Source organism: Haliotis cracherodii, unplaced genomic scaffold (assembly GCF_022045235.1).
Source record: "Haliotis cracherodii isolate W230 unplaced genomic scaffold, xgHalCrac1.p SCAF_18, whole genome shotgun sequence".
Classification (NCBI taxonomy): domain Eukaryota; kingdom Metazoa; phylum Mollusca; class Gastropoda; order Lepetellida; family Haliotidae; genus Haliotis; species Haliotis cracherodii.
The window spans coordinates 19537174-19558329 of NW_027266273.1; the positions used below are offsets into that span (position 1 = coordinate 19537174).

At 43.6% G+C, this 21156-nt stretch overlaps 1 protein-coding gene across 1 annotated transcript in view; it reads right to left on the reverse strand.

Annotated features, from left to right (window-relative positions):
* LOC139465532 (uncharacterized) overlaps positions 1 to 21156 on the reverse strand; it is a 107890-nt gene that overhangs the window by 65947 nt on the left and 20787 nt on the right. Inside the window, exons 19-46 of the mRNA XM_071247249.1 lie at positions 20414 to 20586; positions 19563 to 19687; positions 19230 to 19328; positions 17804 to 17948; positions 17568 to 17666; positions 16989 to 17111; positions 16343 to 16670; positions 14565 to 14726; positions 13606 to 13690; positions 12993 to 13136; positions 11980 to 12171; positions 11127 to 11224; positions 10324 to 10496; positions 9655 to 9779; positions 8917 to 9015; positions 8468 to 8612; positions 7788 to 7886; positions 7140 to 7262; positions 6472 to 6790; positions 5803 to 5964; positions 5468 to 5555; positions 4135 to 4278; positions 3696 to 3887; positions 2872 to 2969; positions 2271 to 2440; positions 1732 to 1856; positions 818 to 916; positions 406 to 550 (exon numbers count right to left, since the gene is read on the reverse strand). Of these exons, the coding sequence (XP_071103350.1) occupies positions 406 to 550; positions 818 to 916; positions 1732 to 1856; positions 2271 to 2440; positions 2872 to 2969; positions 3696 to 3887; positions 4135 to 4278; positions 5468 to 5555; positions 5803 to 5964; positions 6472 to 6790; positions 7140 to 7262; positions 7788 to 7886; positions 8468 to 8612; positions 8917 to 9015; positions 9655 to 9779; positions 10324 to 10496; positions 11127 to 11224; positions 11980 to 12171; positions 12993 to 13136; positions 13606 to 13690; positions 14565 to 14726; positions 16343 to 16670; positions 16989 to 17111; positions 17568 to 17666; positions 17804 to 17948; positions 19230 to 19328; positions 19563 to 19687; positions 20414 to 20586 (4079 nt within the window). The remainder of the gene's footprint in view (positions 1 to 405; positions 551 to 817; positions 917 to 1731; positions 1857 to 2270; positions 2441 to 2871; positions 2970 to 3695; positions 3888 to 4134; positions 4279 to 5467; positions 5556 to 5802; positions 5965 to 6471; positions 6791 to 7139; positions 7263 to 7787; positions 7887 to 8467; positions 8613 to 8916; positions 9016 to 9654; positions 9780 to 10323; positions 10497 to 11126; positions 11225 to 11979; positions 12172 to 12992; positions 13137 to 13605; positions 13691 to 14564; positions 14727 to 16342; positions 16671 to 16988; positions 17112 to 17567; positions 17667 to 17803; positions 17949 to 19229; positions 19329 to 19562; positions 19688 to 20413; positions 20587 to 21156) is intronic.

Here is a 21156-nt window from a genome sequence, read left to right on the forward strand (position 1 = left end):
TGACAGACATGAAAAACACGCACTGGTCAAAAGCCAGTTCCAGGCGTTATATCAGCAGGTGTCGTGGACACATGAGGGTTATGGAAAATGAAAGCCGACATTTTTCAATAAATCATTATGAACAGCAGTTCAACTGTAAGTTAATTCGATTATTTAGTACACATATAGGTATTCTGCATCTGAGCTCTTATATTGATTTATATTCAGGGCGATGTGTTAGTCCAGATGAAGCGTTCGCTTGTAACGCCAAAGGCTCGGATCAATTCCACACAGTGGTATGCGTGAATCTCATTTCTGGTGTCATCGGTCGTGGTCGTGATATGGCTGGATGATTGCTAAAGGCGGCATTAAACTATATTGAGTTGCTCTCTCTATTCATTCAACTGACATGACTGTTTCCTGTACCTTAACTCCCACCATTTACTGTTGTAGTTGTTGATTGGCGACTCCCCACTGAAAACACTCCATCGCCATTGGTCAATCAGGTAGCCGAACGGCAAGAAGGCGATCTTGTCCAAGGCAGTGGCCATGAGAAAATTGATATCACTCTCTGAAGAACACATAAGAGTCAGTGGTTTATTCTATTAATTTATGGTTTGATGTCAAATGTTGAGTTCCTCTAATGTTTCGCTCAACGTCCAGTAAAGGGTCCGTTGACGAGAATACTAACTTCCTGAATCTTAAAACATCTCTCTGTTGCAGAGATCTGTACATGCGTATCAAGAGGACATAGCTTCCCCCAAACCTCATGCATATTTTTCACTACTCAAGATGAAGTTTTTGGGGAAGAGCAGTTAATGGCGTGGCTGAATCCTACCTGGGTCATCCTCAACTTTCTCTAACAGCCCGATTGTTTTCAGATGGGTGGGAGTAGATGCGGACAGCGACATGACGTCACCGATGGCTTCATGGAAACCTGCAGAGGATCAACACATTACATTTTGTATCCACATAATATATATATATATGATATACAAAAGGAAAACAATAAGGTAACAGGCATGCAATGAAGAGTATTTGAAGCGCCATCCCGCATGTTTCCCAAAGAATAAAATGTTTTGGCAACGTAGTACCACATTGGATAATAGCATTTCATGTTTCCTTCAAATGAAACTTCTACCCTGAAAGCAACATCCACCTGTTTCAGTCAAAATGCTTCTGATGATTTTTTCAATGAGATCTAAGTTGCTTCTGATGATGTTTCAATGGGATCTTTGTTGCTTCTGGTGATGTTTTCAATGACATCTATGTTGCTTCTGATGACGTTTTCAATGAGATCTATGTTGATTCTGATGATGTTTTCAATGAGATCTATGTTGCTTCTGATGGTGTTTTCAATGACATCTATGTTGCTTCTGATGATGTTTTCAATGAGATCTAAGTTGATTCTGATGATGTTTTCAATGAGATCTATGTTGATTCTGATGATGTTTTCAATTACATCTAAATTTATGTTGCTTCTGATGGTGTTTTCAATGAGATCTATGTTGCTTCTGATGATGTTTTTAATGACATCTAAGTTGCTTCTGATGATGTTTTCAATGAGATCTACATGTATGTTGCTTCTGATGATGTTTTCAATGAGATCTCAATGACTGTCAACTTAACTTTCAGGATGAAAATCAACACCTTGGTCACATGTAAGCGATCTTATAAATATGGAGATCAAACAAACGTAAATGATATGATATTGATTTTCATGTTTATCAAAACAAATGATGAGATGCATGCCTGGGTTAGCTCCGTCCCTGAAAGCATGGGGCTGGTGCTTATACTGGAGATAGTACTGGATGTGCCCCATCTCGTGGTGGATGGTGATCAGGTCCTCCATGTTGATGTCCGTACACATCTTGATTCTGAAATCAGAAAATTTAAAGAAAATCTTTCACCTTGTGAGGTGAAGGAATCCACAAACTACATATATTCATATAATGCAAACTGTTAAGTAAATAAGTACATTATTAGTGATAAACAATACATACAATCTTTCAAATTCAGACAAATATAAATGTCACAAAAAGTGGCAGACATGACGTAAGACATTTACATTCCATATTTCCTAGACTAAATACTAGTAACTGTATATAACTGTATTTTCTCGTAACCCACGACCAGAAGATTTAAGGGGAAATAAATTTACTTGTTTTGGAAGGTTATCCGATAGCCTTTCTTGTAAGACACCGAGAAAGCTAGTTATATGACGATACATTTATAGTGAGTTCATTATGGCATGTGTAATCCTGCTCCTACTTTGGTCACACAATTATAACCTGAAGTCTTTAGCGTTGTAGAAGTCCCAGGCAGAGGCGTGGCAGACGACATCTCTGTCCGGGGGTCGTCTGATCATTGAGTCTTGCCAGAACTCCATAGGCATGGCCTCGAGACCCAGAGACTTGAAGAAGTCCTCGGCTGTCCAGAACATCTTCTCTACCGTGTAGCCCTGTGGTGTGCAACCACTGTGTCAATCATGTTACAGGATACAGCTATTGCAGTGAATCAACTTACAGGTTGCAGCTAGTGTAGTTAATCACCTTACAAGATAGTTATTCAGCTAATGGATAGAACAATTTTGCTTAGTCAGCTTACAGAATGTGGCCATTATGGTGAATAACCCATATATAAATCTGTTCATGTGGGGACAGTGGCCATTGTGACATACCCGACAGAAAGGTGTCGATGTCAGATGGAACATAAAAACATAATAATAAATACATCGACCTAAGAAAACATAGAATAGACGACAGACACTTGCACTTATCACGGAGCATAACAGTTGATGCATTGATTTTCTTTCTGGTGAACTTTCAGAGCGCCCAAACAATTGAACATAACTAGATATGTTACCCTACAAGCCGTTATCTATGTCTATACCTGCTCCTTCATCTGAGGTGTGACGTCCACGCTTGTCTTGTTCCGGAAAGGTATGACCAAATCATTGATGTTCTTCCACGCCTGTGCCCACATATTACCTGCGACATGAAATGATTAATTATGAGGCTGACGTTAACTAAACGTAAACGGTACTCATATATAACACAAAACAACCTAACTATAGAGAATAGAAACAAAACCTAATATACATCCACTCTACATCTAAACCGCAACAAGTACAAATGTACTGTTTAAGGTCTTGTCCACTTGGTATAAAAACGTTATTTTACCCCACTTCCCCAGCTTATAATTAACACGGTGTTAAACTGCTTGTATTTAACACCATTCATCCCCATTCGCCCCTTTCCATAACCTGCAAGAAGACTCGAACCCTATCGACGAATTTCATGTGCGAAAATACGACAAACCAACCACACTGGGCGTATGACTTCAAGAACCTCGGTCAAAGCATCGCTCAGGAATAATTTTTGACTTAATTATATAGGTCTTGCATCCAAAAACATAAAGTTAAATGTGTTCATGCTGTATTATACCGTAAGTCCCGATGTGTCTTAAATAGCATCAGGAAAATATATGATACATGGGGAAAATATACGTGCATCATTGCGCAACGAGTTGACAATTCTTTTAGGCAAGCCCGTTTGCGTTTTGACGGAACCCAGTCGCAAAAATGGCCACGAGAGGGGCACGAGTCGCTGTTCGGCTTGTCCCGGAATAGTACGAGTTGATCACGAATGATTAAACACATGTGTTTTATGTTAATAAATCGATGTATCTGCTTTATCACGGGGACAAACACTGACCTAGAAGATGAGCAGGTATATGTCCACTGTAGGGGAAGTGTTCAGCTCCGTACACCGCCTTTAACTTCCGACGGACATACCCGTGCAGTTGCTGGTAGAAAGGCTTCAGTTTGGCAAGGAGCTTCTGGAGTCCCTCCTGGAAGGAATCGCTCTCGTACCAGGATCTCCAGTACTCCCCAGTGTCGGCGTAACCTAGGAAACCAGATAACTATGTTGGCAACAATGTTAATCCGAGCCCCAACTCAGAAATATCAAATATCAGTCCCTCAACAATTTCAGTCACTCAGAAGTCAACATCATGAGAAAGGGTAAATTAGGATTTCTCATCTGGATAAGTTATACATTACAAATCTGGATAAGTTATACGTTACAAATAATCATTGGCCCTACAAGCAATCGCATCATTTTGAATCGTTTCTCGTATTTATGATCATCTTACCCAATGTTTGGACTCCCTCGTTGCTCAGCGACGCGAACTCTTGGTACATCGTCTTCATGGCCTTGCCCGTGACGTCCCTCCACTTCCTCCACGCCTCCTGCAGTTCGCTGTAGTTCCGCGACGACGCCATCAGCCTCGTCAGCCCTGCAGCAACATCATGGGTAACAAAGTCACAACACTGCGCACAGGAAATTATCGTTGCATTGATGTTTTTGATTTTCCTACTTCCCAAAGGTAGGTCACATTACTGTAGAGATAGATATATGTCGGTTTCGGGCCCATGCCTTGTAGAGAGGCACATCTACCCGGCTCCATGTCCAATACGGCTCTGTACAGAGAAACACCTACCGGCTCCAGGCCCATGCACGGCGCAGAAGAGAAACACATCTACGCGGCTACACGTCCAATACGGCTCTGTACAGAGAAACACCTAACGGCTCCAAGCCCATGCACGGCGCAGAAGAGAGACACATCTACGCGGCTACACGTCCAATACGGCTCTGTACAGAGAAACACCTAACGGCTCCAAGCCTATGCATGGCGCAGTAGAGAGACACACCTACCGGCTCCAAGCCCATGCACGGCGCTGTAGAGAGACACATCTACGCGGCTACACGTCCAATACGGCTCTGTACAGAGAAACACCTAACGGCTCCAAGCCTATGCACGGCGCAGTAGAGAGACACATCTACAGGGTGATGTCTAGAGTTGGAGTCAGGGAGGGGTTTCTCTGTATTGAGCCGTATTGGACGTGGAGCCCCACGGCCAATGGGCGGCGCTGTAGAGTGACACACCTACCGGCTCCAGGCCCATGCATGGCGCTGTAGAGAGACACATCTACGCGGCTACACGTCCAATACGGCTCTGTACAGAGAAACACCTAACGGCTCCAAGCCTATGCACGGCGCAGTAGAGAGACGCATCTACAGGGTGATGTCTAGAGTTGGAGTCAGGGAGGGGTTTCTCTGTATTGAGCCGTATTGGACGTGGAGCGTCCAATACGGCTCAATACAGAGAAACCCCTCCCTGACTCCAACTCTAGACATCACCCTGTAGAGTGACAAACCTACCTGGCTCCAGCTCAAGACATCGCCCCGTCGAGTGAAAAACCTACCTGGCTCCAGCTCCAGATATCTCCCTGAAGAGTGACACGCCTACCGGACTCCAGCTCTAGACATCGCCCTGAAGAGTGACAAACCTACCTGACTCCAACTCTAGACATAGCCCTGAATAGTGACAAACCTACTTGACTCCAGCTCTAGACATCGCCACGTTGAGTGAAAACCTACCTGGCTCCAACTCTAGACATCGCCCCCTTGAGTGACAAACATACCTGGCTCCAGCTCTAGACATCGCCCGGTAGAGAGGCACACTCGGCCTTTGCTGTAGATGCCTTGCATATCAGACAGCAACTTCTCCATCTACGAGAACAATGGAGGATGTTCGGCTCCTTTAATATGTATACACTTGATACTGCACAGCCCTACAGGTTGCACTTACGTTTATTACGAGACGTGCTTCGTAAAACATGGTCACAGTACTGTACATTTTAGGACATATACTTTTAACGTCTGATCTCGAATGATGTGGCCATTTTTTAACAAGAAATCACTGCCTAATTTGAAATCATGTCGTACGGCGAGAAATCAGTAACGAGTCCCTAATTACCCTTGCTAGTTTAGTCTCATTCTTGAGAGCGCTGGTTCCGATGTCTTTGATAAGTTTGAACTCTCTTTGGAGGAGCTTGTCGGGGAAAGCACTGGGCTCAAACTCGGCTGCTTTCGCTGCCGACTCCTTGTCAAACCGGGCCAATTTCAGATTGGCCGCAACCTGGAAATACACCATGATAGTCGATGATATGGATGCTGAGAGAAATACACGCAAGTATTACGTTAATGACATTATTTTAGCAGCGAACATGATCCGTGGCTGTATACTAACTCCGAACTTACGACCAAATGATTAGAGGTATCTGGTAGTCATTTATCATGTGATCATTATTGTCAGTTTCTCTTCCCGAAACAGTTAATGATTCTAAATGCTTTCCTCCCAATGTCATCACATTCCAATCAGTCCTCAAGAGTGAGTGAGTGAGTTGGATGTAACGTCTTGTGAACAGTAGATCAGTTATGTCAGGGCGTGTCAGCTTCATGGGGGAGGAAAGCCCGAAGGCGTTTTCAACTTCATGAGCGCTGGCATGGAGCTTAAATACCCGTCATCATAATCAGTGCGGATCTTGGACCAGAACCGCACAGCTGAGGAACGCATCTATATAAGGGCGAAAGGCGGCACCTCACATCACTGAACCAGCTATTATTTCCCCAACGTAAAACTTACCGAAGCGTGAATGGTATATTCTGTGATATTTGTATTGTAGGTGTATTCCGCCTCGGTGGCCTTATAGTATATCTCCGATGACCTCTGGTTGTACTCCTTCAGCCACTCCTGGGCAACCCCCTCGTCCCTGATCTTCCCTACCATACCGGGTGGACAGGTTTCATCCCAGCCAAGTGATTGGCCAGAGTTTTCTTCCTCCAGCCAATCAAGCAGTGGCTTAAAGTACTCCACCAAGGGGCCCACATCCATCTTGCGCTGCCCAGTGATGGCCTCCATTGCGTCTGGCCACGGCTTGGACTGACCCATCTTCAGCATGGCGCTGGAGGGACATCGTTGACATTGATTCCATGTTTAACTGTTTTATCAACTGCGTTTCAATACAATGTCTTCACATTTTACAATTTCTTCTACTGTCTAAAAATTACACCAATAGTCAATGCATATATACTAGGTCTTCCTACTCAACCACGTCAATTCAACACGCCAAAGCCAGAGACAGTATAAACTCCATAGGGTGTAAAAGACAAAATAACGGTGAGTGGTTGAGTGTGATCTAACCTTGTTTTCCTATTTTCAGTCACCAACTCTTTCAAATCCAAGGGCTTGGGGTTGACCTAGTGGTTAAACCGTTCGCCGATTTAGTTGTGTAAAACCACACTCACTCATACCTGAGTTTATCTCCGGCTGCCTTGGACTGGTATATGTCGCACTTGTGCAGCGGCCCCGTCTGATTGGCTGCCCGGCACAGCGCCTGGTGGAACTGGAACTGGATGATGAAGCTGACGAAGTACCTATAGAAGGTCCAGGAGGAACGAGGCTTAGTGCTTGATAAAAAGGTGTTTGGCTCCTCCTTACAGATACAACAGGTGAGGGATGAAACATCGCGTTCAAGATTACAGCACGCATATAGCGACGTGCATGGGCGGGTGTGTGTGTGTGTGTGCGTCCGTGTGTGTGTGTGTGTGTGTGTGTGTGGGTGTGGGTGTGGGTGTGCTCGTACTAGTCCGGACTAATGGCGGTTTTATAGTTCTAGCCCACTGACATACAGTGCCGCAGTTTTAGCATGAATAGTAATACCCCACTCAGACACAGTGTCCCCTTGATACCGAGGACCAGGCAGAGTAACAACAAGTACCAATCTTTTAACGTGTTTTGGTATGAAGCGGCCTCTATCCACTAGACCACGGAGGCGGTCTCCAGAACAACAACTTGTCTTAAAAGTAATAAATTGGATTACAAACAATATGCGTCTCTTATAAATATGTACATGTTCATATAGACTGAGTTTCATCTCGGCGACTGTTACTCGGCGTTACCTGATGTATGGCGTATTGGCCGGCACGTGGTACTTCGCGCCCGGGTCAAAGTCGTGTTCGTCTCGGTGAACGGGTGACGTCAGGCCTTGGTGCTTGCATCTGTGAGCGTGAATATATTTGATTCCATGAGTTATCTGTCGGTAATCTTGTTTCTCGGATGCCAGAAATAAGTTTAAGTTGTATTAAGTGGAAAATTCTATAAGGGAAATATACCAGTGTATTCATTTTGTACGAGTAATATATTTTCAAATGTTTATAGTATCATTTAAATTATGGTCAGTAACTAACTTCGTAATATTTTATAGTCGCTATTGCCATTTGAGATGTAAGTATGTGCCACATAGATTCAATATGTACTCTACAGTTTACTATTTTGATGGCTTCAACTGAACTTAATAGCCACTGTTCAAAACTTAGCTACTTTTGCGTATAAAGCAAACCATATATGTAATTCATATATATTGTATGTTGTACATTAAAAATCTCTCCCACTGTATACACTACTTGATTAATAGAACAATAATCAACAAAAGAAAAAGCCTTGTGTCACTGATGAACTGTCGTGCTTGTGTGATAGTTTAAATCTTCTTGCATACGTCCCACAGATGACAGATAGCCCACAGGGTCAAAAAGGTTAGTGAGTCAAAAAAGGGTGGTATGTGACAACTTTCCGTCGTTACCTTAAATCCCACCACTTCCTGTTATATTCCTCAGGCCGCGTGTCCCCACTGAACACACTCCAACGCCATTGGTCAATTAGGTAGCCAAATGGTAGAAAAGCAATCTTCTCTAAGGCCATTTTCATCAGGAAATTAATGTCGTTTTCTGCGGAAGATCAAAAGTGAACAAATTAACATCATTGGAAGTTTTCAACTACTTTACGTTGTTTATATTTCAGGTGAACAATTGACTTGCACCTGCATGTGTTTGTGACAGGAGGGGCAGGATACACCCATCGTTTCTCGAACACCTGGTAACGTCATTTTTATTGATAGTGATTCATAAACATATGCTAATGCTATAGACGGAATCGTAGAATGGCCCATGCTTTTAGCAGATGTTTCTTATGATTAAGGAAATGTTTTTGTCGCTGTTAATTATGCATATAAAATTAGGACTTGATTCTCACCATGGTCGTCTGTCAAGTTCTTCAGCAGGCCGATCTTGTGGAGGTGCTGAGGGGTTGATACTGACAGGGCCATTGTGTCACCAATTGCCTCGTGGAACCCTGCAATACATTATGAAGTTGTGTAAAAGTTGTATCACTGGCTTTTGTGGAATCAGTTGAACTCTCGTCGTGATACATTTAGAAAGAATTACCACAGAAGTTGATAAACAGCCATCAAGTATTTTAGAACGAAAACTGAGGTCGATAAATTAAAGTCTCATCTAAATGTGTTAAGAAAAATGGGTTCCGAGCAAAACAAATCAGAAAATTATGAAAATGACGGACATAGAGGTCGAGTGAGTGAATACGATTTTATGTCACCTTTATCAGTTTTCAAGCCATATCATACTACTGAGCGTGCTAGGGTCTTATTCACTACACAATGCCGACGCTCAGAGACGCCCCCACCGCTTTTAACACTATTCCAGTTATATCATGGCATGTAAGTTTGATGTGGGAGGAAAGCCCGAAGTGATGCAGGTCTTAGACGTTTACTACTTCGGTGAAACCCACGAGCATGGGTATGGTGCTGACAAAACTAGAAACATAATCGGGGCGAAACGGAATTCGAGCCCACAATCATAAGTGTCTAGCGTGTCCAAGGGACGCAACTCTGCACAGCCAATTGGGGCGCCTTAGACGACTGGGCCACCCGTGGCCCCGTTTGGACAGAATATAACCATCAGAAAGAATATGTACCGGAATTAGCTCCTCCCTTGAAGGCAAGAGGCTGGTTATTGTACTGGAGATAGTACTGGATGTGCCCCATCTCGTGGTGGATGGTGATCAGGTCCTCCATGTTGATGTCCGTACACATCTTAATTCTGAAATCAACATATTGAAAGACTTTGATGGTGAGTTGAGGAAAACGCAATCCAATATATTTATAATTAGAAACCTATTTGTGGAGTTTATTCTTCAGAAATTCTAATTCACTGAGTGTAAGTTGAAAGGGACAATATGCAAACAAGTTCAAAACGTTAATACACTGCTTTAATAATCGTTCCTGCTCCCTTGTGTTAGATTTTCATTATGGCAGGTGTAACACAATACAGGTCACAAATCAGGCTCTCTAACCAGATCTGATCCGGGGTGGAATAGGTCTTCAGCAACCCACACTTGCCGTAAAAGGCAACTATGCTTGTCGTTAGGGGCGACTAACGGGATCGGGTGGTCAGGCTCGCTGACTTGGTTGACGCATGTCATCGTATCCCAATTGCGTGGATCGATTCTCATAATGTCAATCACTGGATTATCTGGTCCAGACTCGATTATTTTACAGACCGCCGTCATATACCTGGAATATTGAGTGTGGCGTTAAACAACAAACCAACCAACCAACTCAAACCATATCTCCAATGAAACTACCTGAAGTCTTTCTTGTTTAAGAAGTCCCAGGCTGAGGCATGACAGACAACCTTGCGGCCATCTTGCGGCCTGGTGATCATGGACTTGTCCCAGAATGACTGCGGCATGGGGAGAAGGCCCAGAGACTTGTAGAACTCTTCAGCCGTCTTGAACATCCGCAGCACGGTATAGTTCTAGGAACATATGTAAAATATGATGTTGAGTGCAGCTGAAATGGTATGTATAAGGAGATGCCAATTCAAGCGTGGTCTGACCTCTATCACCCACAGTCATGGACATCGGTAACATTAATTTGAGTCGTCTCTTGTTCATTATGTCAGATACGTTTTTACGTAACGCCGTTCACCAATCGATTGGGGCGGTGGGGTAGCTTAGTGGTTAAAGCGTTGGCCCGTCACAACGAGGACCCGGGTTCGATTCCCCACATGGGTACAATGTGTGCAGCCCACTTCCGGTGTCCCCCCGCCGTGATATTGCTGGAATATTGCTAAAAGCGGCGTAAAACGATACTCACTCACTCAACAATCGATTACTGTCTCTGAGCTTTCTCTTCTTGTCTTCGTGAACCCACATTTTTCTACGTTCTTTTCAGAAACAGATGATTGGTAATATATTGAATAACTATGCATGTCCCTCAAAAATATATGACTGCCATACGTGATACATTCGTGATATGGGAAGGTCCTGCGCTTAAAGTCTAGCGATCAGTCCCACTCGTGTCCTATCTTATAATAATATAATTCTAAAAGTCAAACTATGAATTTGCGAAACACACATTTTGTCATGGGTAATTGTAACGTTACCTGAGCTTTCATCTCTGGTGAGACATCTATGGCAGACTTCCCCTTGAATGGCTGGAGGATGTCGTAGATGTTATTCCATTGTTGAGCCCACATGTTACCTTATGAAACATACAGCGGTGAGATAAAATGGGGTTTTACGTCATGTTCATGATTTCGTTGCACTTATATATCGAAGTGTGTGTGTGTGTGTGTGTGTGTGTGTGTGTGTGTGTGTGTGTGTGTGTGTGTGTGTGTGTGTGTGTGTGTGTGTGTGTGTGTGTGTGTGTGGCTGCTTGTACTAGCCCGGACTTTTCCCTTTCCATAAAGGTTGCTCAGAGAGATACCATGCTGCCGTTTAACATGGAGACAGGATACTGACTCCGACCCGACTAGTCCTTGTATTATGGACTAATACCGAACATCAGGCAGGGTAACAACACGTACCATCTTATAACGTCTTTTGATATGATTGATTGTTTGTTTCTTGTTTAATTCCGCACTCAGCAATATTCCAGCTGTATGACGGCGGTCTGCAAATCGTTAAGTCTGGACCAGAAGATTCATATCATGTGCATCGATCCACGAAATTATGATACGATGATATGCATCAGACAATTCAGCGAGCCTGACCAACCGATCCCGTAAGTCGCCTCTTACGACAGGCATGGGTTGCTGAAGACCTATTCTACCCCGGAACGTCACGGGTATGAAGCTTCTTGGGATAAAACCACCGATCTTCCGCTCTATCCACTAGACCATGGAGGCGGTATGTGAAACATCAATGACAGCTTGGTCACCGCCGAGATGCAAAGCGCCATGTTAACATGCAGTGGGTAGAGAATACTTAGAACTTGAAGAGAGATGTCCAACACACCCAGGAGTTGAGCTGGGATGTGACCACTCTTCGGGAACCTCTCCTTGCCGTAGGTGGTCATGAGTTTCGTCCTGACATAGGCGTGGAGCTGTTGGTAGAGAGGTTTCAGCTGCACCAAGAGCGCCTCCATGTCGTCCCCAAAGCCGGGAGTCTCATAGGAAGACCGCCAGAACTGTCCCGTGTCGCTGAAACCTGTACAAGAATGTACACTCAGACCGAGATCCAACCGTGCTGCCTTTCATTCAAAAGAGAGATACACTCGCAATGTTATGTTGTCTGTGAACACCGTTTACATTCGGAAACGCTTTGTATGTATACAATTTTAACATTGAGAAACGAGCCGGCCATATTGTCTGTATATTCAGTTCTTTATTTCGTAAAGATGGAGGCGCCTCAATCGGCACATGGTACATAACCTTATACAGTATTCAGCTCAGTCCAGTTACACTTTATAACAATGCGTTGAGCTTGCAGATCACAATAATATTACAAATGTTATATTTGGGATAGCACTTTCTAAATACAGATTCTCGTACTTTTTTTGGGTTGAGACCCATCCGGGTCAGCGATCTAACCAACTCAGCAACCGAGGCTTCCACAAATATGAAAGTCCTAATACTGGTAGTCCAGATCACGTACTTTGCGTACCCCCCCGTGAAGGCGTGGATGATTTGACCGCTAGGAATCTTTTACAAGCAAGTGTGTGTACAGCTTCTATTTCTTTAATATCATCCGGACCCCATATTTCACTACCATGCAGCAACATGGGAACAACCTTTGCATCAAAAAGTTTGAAAAATAGTGCAGAAGGAATCGGTTTATGTATCACAAGTGATTTAACGATAAAAAACAGTATCCTGTATTGTATGTATACTTACTTTGCATACAACGTCGTCTGATATAACATGTACCCTGACCAAACTTAAAACTATCATGTAGTAATTACATTATTTTATAAAGTTAAAAATAGCGAGTATAGTCTCAGGTCGCGCCGTGTTCAGGTTTAGAGTTACCGTCAGCCTGGACCCCCTCGTTGCTGAGCTGGACGAACTCCTGGTACAGGGGCTTGAGCTGGGGCCCCGCCGCATCCCTCCATCCCTTCCACACACTGGTTAGGACGTCGTAGTCTCGTGATTGCGCAAATATCCGGGTTATATCTGACGTACAGACAAGGTCATATGATGTAATCTTGGCGTTCATTTGCACAATCAGATTGTAGGTATGTGAAGGCTGAATAAAGTACTATCGTTCCTGGGCTGCATAGCTGAAGTCTAAATGTCCAGGGACTGTCACAGTGGCATTAACACCTGATTGTGCCTAGACTTAACATGCTTGTGATCGTAGGATCGTGTGTGTGTGTGTGTGTGTGTGTGTGTGTGTGTGTGTGTGTGTGTGTGTTGTTTGGTCCTATACTTTATAAACATTAAATGAGTTTTATGAGACACTGACGAATATGACTTGGCGGGGCTTAACATAGAGATACTTTACGTATATTCATTAAGTATATTCATAGCACAATATTAAAGACAATTTATATATTCAAAAAGTCTTAGTCTTGCTGCCCTACAAATTGTATATATGCCATAGTGTTAGTCGAGCTGCGAAACCATGTCTGTGTTCACGTACCCGGCTCCAGGTCTGACATAACGCCGCTGACATTCACCTTGGCCGTGCTGAACAGTCCCTCCATCCGTGACTCCAGCTCACTCAGCTTTAACACAGCACAGATGTAGCGTTAACCCCTTACGAAAGCCTACTGATGCCACTTTGGTACCATAAAATCATTTTTTTAAATCGAAAGTTCTCGTTACTTCAATAATGTTCTCGTTACTTCGATTTTTCTCTCTTTACTTTGATTTTATTTCAAAAACTTGAAATTTCGATTTTTTCTCGTTACGTCGATTATTTTCTCGTTATTTCAATTATTTTCTCGAGATTTCGAGTTTTTTTCTCGTTTCTTCGAATATTTTATCGTTATTTTAAGTTTATTTTTAAAAACTCGAAATTTCGAAATTTTCACTAGAATATGGGTTGGAGCGAGGATATCCTTGAACGGGCATGCAGTCAAACTCTCTGCCTTCTTCCACTGTAGGCTAAAACGCCGAGTTCAAGATTAAAGGGTCTAAAAGATCAGAAGCATCGCTTCTGTATTTATACGTGCTGGGGGGCTTTCTCGGGAACGTGGAAGTAGTTCACGTCATTCCGAGAATACAATCTTATGAAGGAAAGTCAAAATGTGTCGTTCACACACTTATGAACGTCATATGACCGACCTCTCGTCCAAATGGACAAACCGTATATCGTGCAAACTTCACATTAAAAAATATATATATAATCATGACTAAACAAGCAAACCAAAGAGTAAAAATATGAACAAAGACGCACGCTATCGCAGCCTGATTACAGCAAGCAGCAAGACTGACCATTTCAACCTGGGCCGATGTAGTCGGTTTTTACGACAGGCACAGGGTACTTGGGTTAAAGCTGACAGAAAAACAGGTCGCCAACAGCTGGTTGTTTATTTTCAAATAGGAATTTTATAAAACCTGAATTAACTATGCCCTATACAAGTGAGATTCACTGACCCGCTTGATCTTGTCGGGGTCTGAGAGCGCGGTGGGGCCGCTCACGGAGCTCAGGTTGAACTGTCTCCTCAGTCCCTCGTCCTGAAAGTTCTCCCAGTCGTACATCTTCACCCTCCTTGTTATCTTCTTGTTGAAATCTGTCTCCTTCAGGCTCTCGTCCACCTGCAGGCAAACACACACTGTGGACACAGCCAGACATAATATTATACGTGTAGATACCGTCGGAACTGATAGAGATGAACTTACCGTCGGAACTGATAGAGATGAACTTACCGTCGGAACTGGTAGAGATGAACTTACCGTCGGAACTGGTAGAGATGTACGTACCGTCGGAACTGATAGAGATGGACATACTGTCGGAACTGATAGAGATGTACATACCGTCGGAACTGGTAGAGTTGGATATACCGTCGGAACTGATAGAGATGGACATACTGTCGGAACTGATAGAGATGGACATACCGTCGGAACTGGTAGAGATGGATATACCGTCGGAACTGATAGAGATGAACATACTGTCGGAACTGATAGAGATGGATATACCGTCGGACCTGATAGAGATGGATATACCGTCGGAACTGATAGAGATGGACATACCGTCGGAACTGGTAGAGATGGATATACCGTCGGACCTGATAGAGATGGATATACCGTCGGAACTGATAGAGATGAACATACTGTCGGAACTGATAGAGATAGACATACCGTCGGAACTGATAGAGATAGACATACCGTCGGAACTGATAGAGATGGACATACCGTCGGAACTGATAGAGATAGACATACCGTCGGAACTGATAGAGATGAACATACCGTCGGAACTGGTAGAGATGTACATACCGTCGGAACTGATAGAGATGGACATACCGTCGGAACTGATAGAGATGGACATACCGTCGGAACTGATAGAGATGAACATACCGTCGGAACTGATAGAGATGAACATACCGTCGGAACTGATAGAGATGGACATACCGTCGGAACTGATAGAGATGAACATACCGTCGGAACTGATAAAGATGTACACGCCGTCGGAACTGATAGAGATGAACATACCGTCGGAACTGATAGAGATGTACATACCGTCGGAACTGATGGAGATGGATATATCATCGGAACTGGTAGAGATGGACATACTGTCGGAACTGATAAAGATGGACATACCGTCGGAACTGATAAAGGTGTACATACCGTCGGAACTGACAGAGATGGATATACAGTCGGAACTGATAAAGATGGACATACCATCGGAACTGATAAAGATGGACATACCGTCGGAACTGATGGAGATTACATACCATCGGAACCGATAGAGATGGATATACCGTCGGAACTGATAGAGATGGATATACCGTCGGAACTGACAGAGATGGTATACCGTCGGAACTGACAGAGATGGACATACCATCAGAACTGATAGAGATGGATATACCGTCGGAACTGATTGAGATTACATACCGTCGGAACTGACAGAGTTGAACATACCGTCCGAACTGACAGAGATGGGCATACCGTCGGAAATGATACACCAATTACCTCGGTGTTCCTCTAAGTGTCTTTTGTGATCAGATATAATTATAATTAAAACTATCTTGTTTAATCAGAGATAGTTGCATCTTCCTTCCAACTGTCCTCTGTAGTCAGTGATGCTGTGTCGGACCTAAAATTGTTTTGTGTACTCAGTGATGATTGTGTCCTATCTCTAACTGTTTTTTTATGAGTAATGGTTGTATCGTACTACCAAGTCTCTGTTGCAATTAGCGTTAATTGTGTCGTACCACTAATTGACTGTTGTAATCAGTGATGTTTGTGTTGTAAGTCCAGCTGGCCTCTGAGCTCCTGTATAACACCACCATAGCCTCCTTGTCGTACTCCTCCATGAACTGTCTTGCCGACGTAACATCTGTGATCTTGCCGGAAGGATTTGGACATACATCCGTCCAGCCTGGGTCGTCCTCGGTCGCCGACAGGGCGTTCTTCTCTTTCAGCCATTTTGTGAGAGGCTGGAAGTACTCCATGAGGGCGCTGGCGTCCATCTTCCGCTGTCCCGTCAGCACCTGCATCGCTTCCTGCCAGGGTTCCGACGACCCCATTTCCAGCATGGATCTAATAAACAAAGGTGGCTGACTTGATACACTTGCCTGTATACATATAACACACACTCTTTCAACTCTTTCACACACACACACGCACGCACACACACACACACCACTCTTTCTCACTCACACACTGCACCCTCTCCCTCGTGCTCGCACATGCACGCACGCACACATACCCGCGCACGCTAAGACTTTTCATTTGAGCAAAGATTCAGGTTCACATGTTTTCGTTGACTGTTCGTGTAATTTTAAGTTACTCTTGTGGCAACTCTTAAAAGAATTGTTCGTTATTGGGGATGGGTAGAGTGTGAGATCGTGTGTGAACCTGAGTTTGTCTCCGGCGTCTTTAGACTGGTAGATGTCACATCTATGTAGAGGCCCTGTCTGCTTGGCTGCCTGGCACAGCGCCTTGTGGAACTGGAACTGGATGACGAAACTCACGAAGTATCTGGAGAATAACGACCACCAGTGTAATCTTTATAATAATAAATAATATTTCCCATACTGGTTTTCAGTGGTCCATTCAAATTATTTTCACAGCTATTTAGCCAAATGTAATTTGTTTCGGCGGATAATCTAGACTGGGAATTCTTCTTGCATTGACAATTTATATTACATATATCAATTTTACCACTCGTGAAAAGATCAATTTTAGCTGCGCGACAAGAAGAGAAAAACAGCACATTTGGCAACTGTCATTAAATATCCTCTATATACCTGATAATACATTTCTATACGCTTTAAATGGTTAAAGCGTTCGCTCGTCACCCCGAAGACACTGGTTCGCATCCCGACATGGGTACAATGTGTGAAGCCTATTTCTGCTGTTCCCCGCAGTGATGTTGCTGATATATTGCTTAAAGCGGCGTAAAACCATACTCACTCACTCACTCACTCACTATACCTTATGTATGGTACATTGGCAGCAACGTGGTACTTGGCGCCAGGGTCAAAGTCCTCCTCTGAGCGGGCAACGGGTGGGGATATACCCTGGTACTTGCATCTGGAACGGTACCGGGATATAACGTGGGTGTGATTACGAAACACAGTGCTACATCAGATATGCGTGCAGAAAAAGACATAAAATATGTCATTTCAGAATCCAAGATATGGTATTACTTCAACATCAACAACTTTCACCTTAAATCCCACCACTTCTTGTTATATTCTGAAGGTTGCGTCTCTCCACTGAACACACTCCACCGCCATTGGTCAATCAGGTAGCCGAACGGAAGGAAAGCGATCTTCTCAAGGGCAGTCTTCATCAAGAAGTTGAGGTCACTCTCTGCAAGATGTCGCAGGTTTACACATCTATAGGGGTTTCATAGTCTCAATTGTAACCGTTGTCATGGAGACCCTTTATCCTACCAACCTCAATCACGGAACGGTTCATTCCCTTCTGCGTAGATCAGAATTTTAACAATAGCAGCGCCAATAAAATAATTTATTCCCCCCCCCCCCCCCACCACCACCACCACCATGTCAGAATGAAGTGGTCCACATTATCTTGATAAATACAATGTATCCCGTCTTGAAGGGAAATAAATTTCTCAGCGGGAGAAAAAAATCCCTTATACCCCGCCACGAAGAAAACATGCTGCATGTGTATTTTACAGCCGAAGAATAAATAACTTATACCCCGTTTCGAAGCCAAAAGCCGCACGCTTTTTCCGAGGCAATGATAGTCACGTGACATAGCACAAGTTAACCTCAGCTTAATCGAACAGCTGTTTTCTATCCATTTAAAAGAATTTGTTTTAATTCTTTAACAATGTCACATTAAAACATGTCTATCAAATAAATTCGTTGTAGAAGGGATCACTCGGGGTACATGGGGTTTTATGTGTACCTCATGAGGTTTTATACCACTCGTCCGGCTCGCGGTATTATACCTAACGCGGGATGCATAAAATTGCATGTACCCCGAGTGATCCTGCTGCAACTGATATCAGTCAATGTTAAGCGGGTGGTCGAGTGGTAAAAGCGGCGTCTTATCACGCTGTCAATTCCCAGCACATGTGGAGCCTATTCCTGGTGTCCCCAACCATGATAAGGCTGGAAAAGTGCTAAAAGGTGTGAAAAACATCAATATCACAGAAAATACTGATGCTTATGCAGATGCTGATGTCACAGAGACAAAGCTACCGTGGATCACTTTAAGTCCAGTTTAGATTCATACATACTGCTTATTTGTTCTTTAACGCCGTACTTAGCAATAGTCAATTTATATCACTGCGGCCCTAGCAAACCAGTGATTGATATTACGAGCACCGTCTTGGTACGATGACACGCAGTCAACCGTGAATCACCCAATTACTTTGGTCGCCTCTTAAGACAAACGTAAGTTGCTTGGGACCAATTGTAACCCCGAATCCCCAGGGTGTAGCTGCATACAAATATAACTTGAGTTGAAGTTTAAGTCAGCCCCCTTGTGATGAATAGAACAAGGTTCTTTGGCGTCAAGAGTATACATTAGACTTTCCCACCACCCGTTCTTATAATATTACCCTTGAACATTGTCTACGAGGATGGTGCTTCTACCCCTTGATGTGCACCAGAGACTCACCGTCATCCTCGGGCCCAGGAGCCAACAGGTCAACTCGCCTCAGGTGCTTCGGCGTGGACGCGGACAGAGCCATTGTGTCACCGATAGCCTCGTGGAATCCTGCCATCAGAAGCAAAACACGTTTGTTTACCTTCGCCGATACCTGACGTCACAACTGATTTTCACCGCTACTTTGCCTTTTACACCAAACTGAATCTGTTTCGGTGGATAACGAGACTGGGTATTCTCTGGCGTTGACATTATAGATTAACGTAAGCCACAAACCCCCAAATAATTAATTTTACATTTAAACTAAGCCAACGATATTTAGAAATAAATGTTATAAAATTAAACCATGGTTCGCTCCTCCTCTGAAGATCCACGGCTGGCCTCTGTACTGGAGGTAGTACTCGATGTGTCCCATCTCGTGGTGGATGGTGATCAGGTCCTCCATAGTGATGTCCGTACACATCTTGATTCTAGTATACAGGATATATGATGTACCTTCGCAGGCGTTTCAGTGCAGTTCAACCAACATAAGTATACCAACTACCCAAAAGCAGTAGATCCATGTAAGGCAATATGTCTTTGCATTTGGTTTAGGGTTTAGCCGACAAATATGTGCTCAAATATGAAATAACAAATTTTTTAAAGATTCTACCAAAGACAATAAAATAAAGAACGTATTTCAAAGTTATCCTTCACAGTAAATCGATATGGGAAGAAAATTTACTTCAGCCTGTTATTAACTCCAAACAGCATCTTGGGCTGTGCAATCCTTAAACGATTGAATCAGACAATCCAATGATTGACATCATGGGCATCGATCCACACAATTTGAATACGATGACTTGATTGATGCATGTCATTGGACCCGTGAAGATCCGTTGTAGAAAAGGTCTTCAGCAGCCCATGCTTGCCGTAAAAGGCGACTATGCTTGTCGTAAGAGGCGACTAACGGGATCCGGTGGTCAGCCTCGATGACTTGGTTAATGCATGTCATCGTATCCCAAATGCGTAAATCGATGCTCATGATGTCAGTCCTTGGATTGTTTCGTCCAGACTCGATTATTTACAGACCGCCGTCATACAGTTGGAATATTTCTGAGTGCGGCGTTAAACAAACAAACAGACAGACAGACGGACAAACAAACAGACAGACAGACAGACAGACAGACAAACTGTATAGGAAACGAAGGCAGCACCTGAAGTCCTTGGTGTTGCTCATGTCCCAGGCCGAGGCGTAGCACACCACGTCCCTCCCATCCTTCGGCTTCTCCAGCATGGAGTTGTCCCAGAACGTCTGGGGCATGGGGGTCAGGCCAATAGACTTGTAGAACGCCTCCGCAGTTTTGAACATGTCTATGGTCGTGAAGTTCTGGATGGATGATAACAGAACATGTAATCGCCTTTGTGGGGTCTCAAGGGGAGCGTGTGAGTTTGGTTTAAATACCGTTTTGAACAGTATTACTGTCCTATCACAGCGTGACAGCTTGATGTGGAAGTGATGCAGGTCTTACACGTTTAAGACTTTGTTGAAACCAACTGGCAGTAATATGCGGTTGTCAAACTGAGAAACATAATCAGGTCGAATCTGGGATTTGAAATAATGATCATAGGTTTCTGGTACGCATAAGCGACGCAAGTCACGGCGAATGGCGACAACATATAATGAAATTATCTCCCTTCTGAAAGGTACTAGTTACTGGAATGCACTGGTGTACCCGTAGAAATGCGTATTAACCAGACAAACCAGTGCTTGATAGCATGAGCACAAACGATACCGTCATGTTACGCGGAAACATAAGAGGACCCTGGCGTTAATTAACTGGTATTTAAAGACTCTGAATGCGAAACTGAATGTGAAGTTGAATGTGAAACTGAATGGCAGTCTGAATGTGAAATTAAATGTAAAACTGAATATGAATCTGAATGTAAAACTGAATGG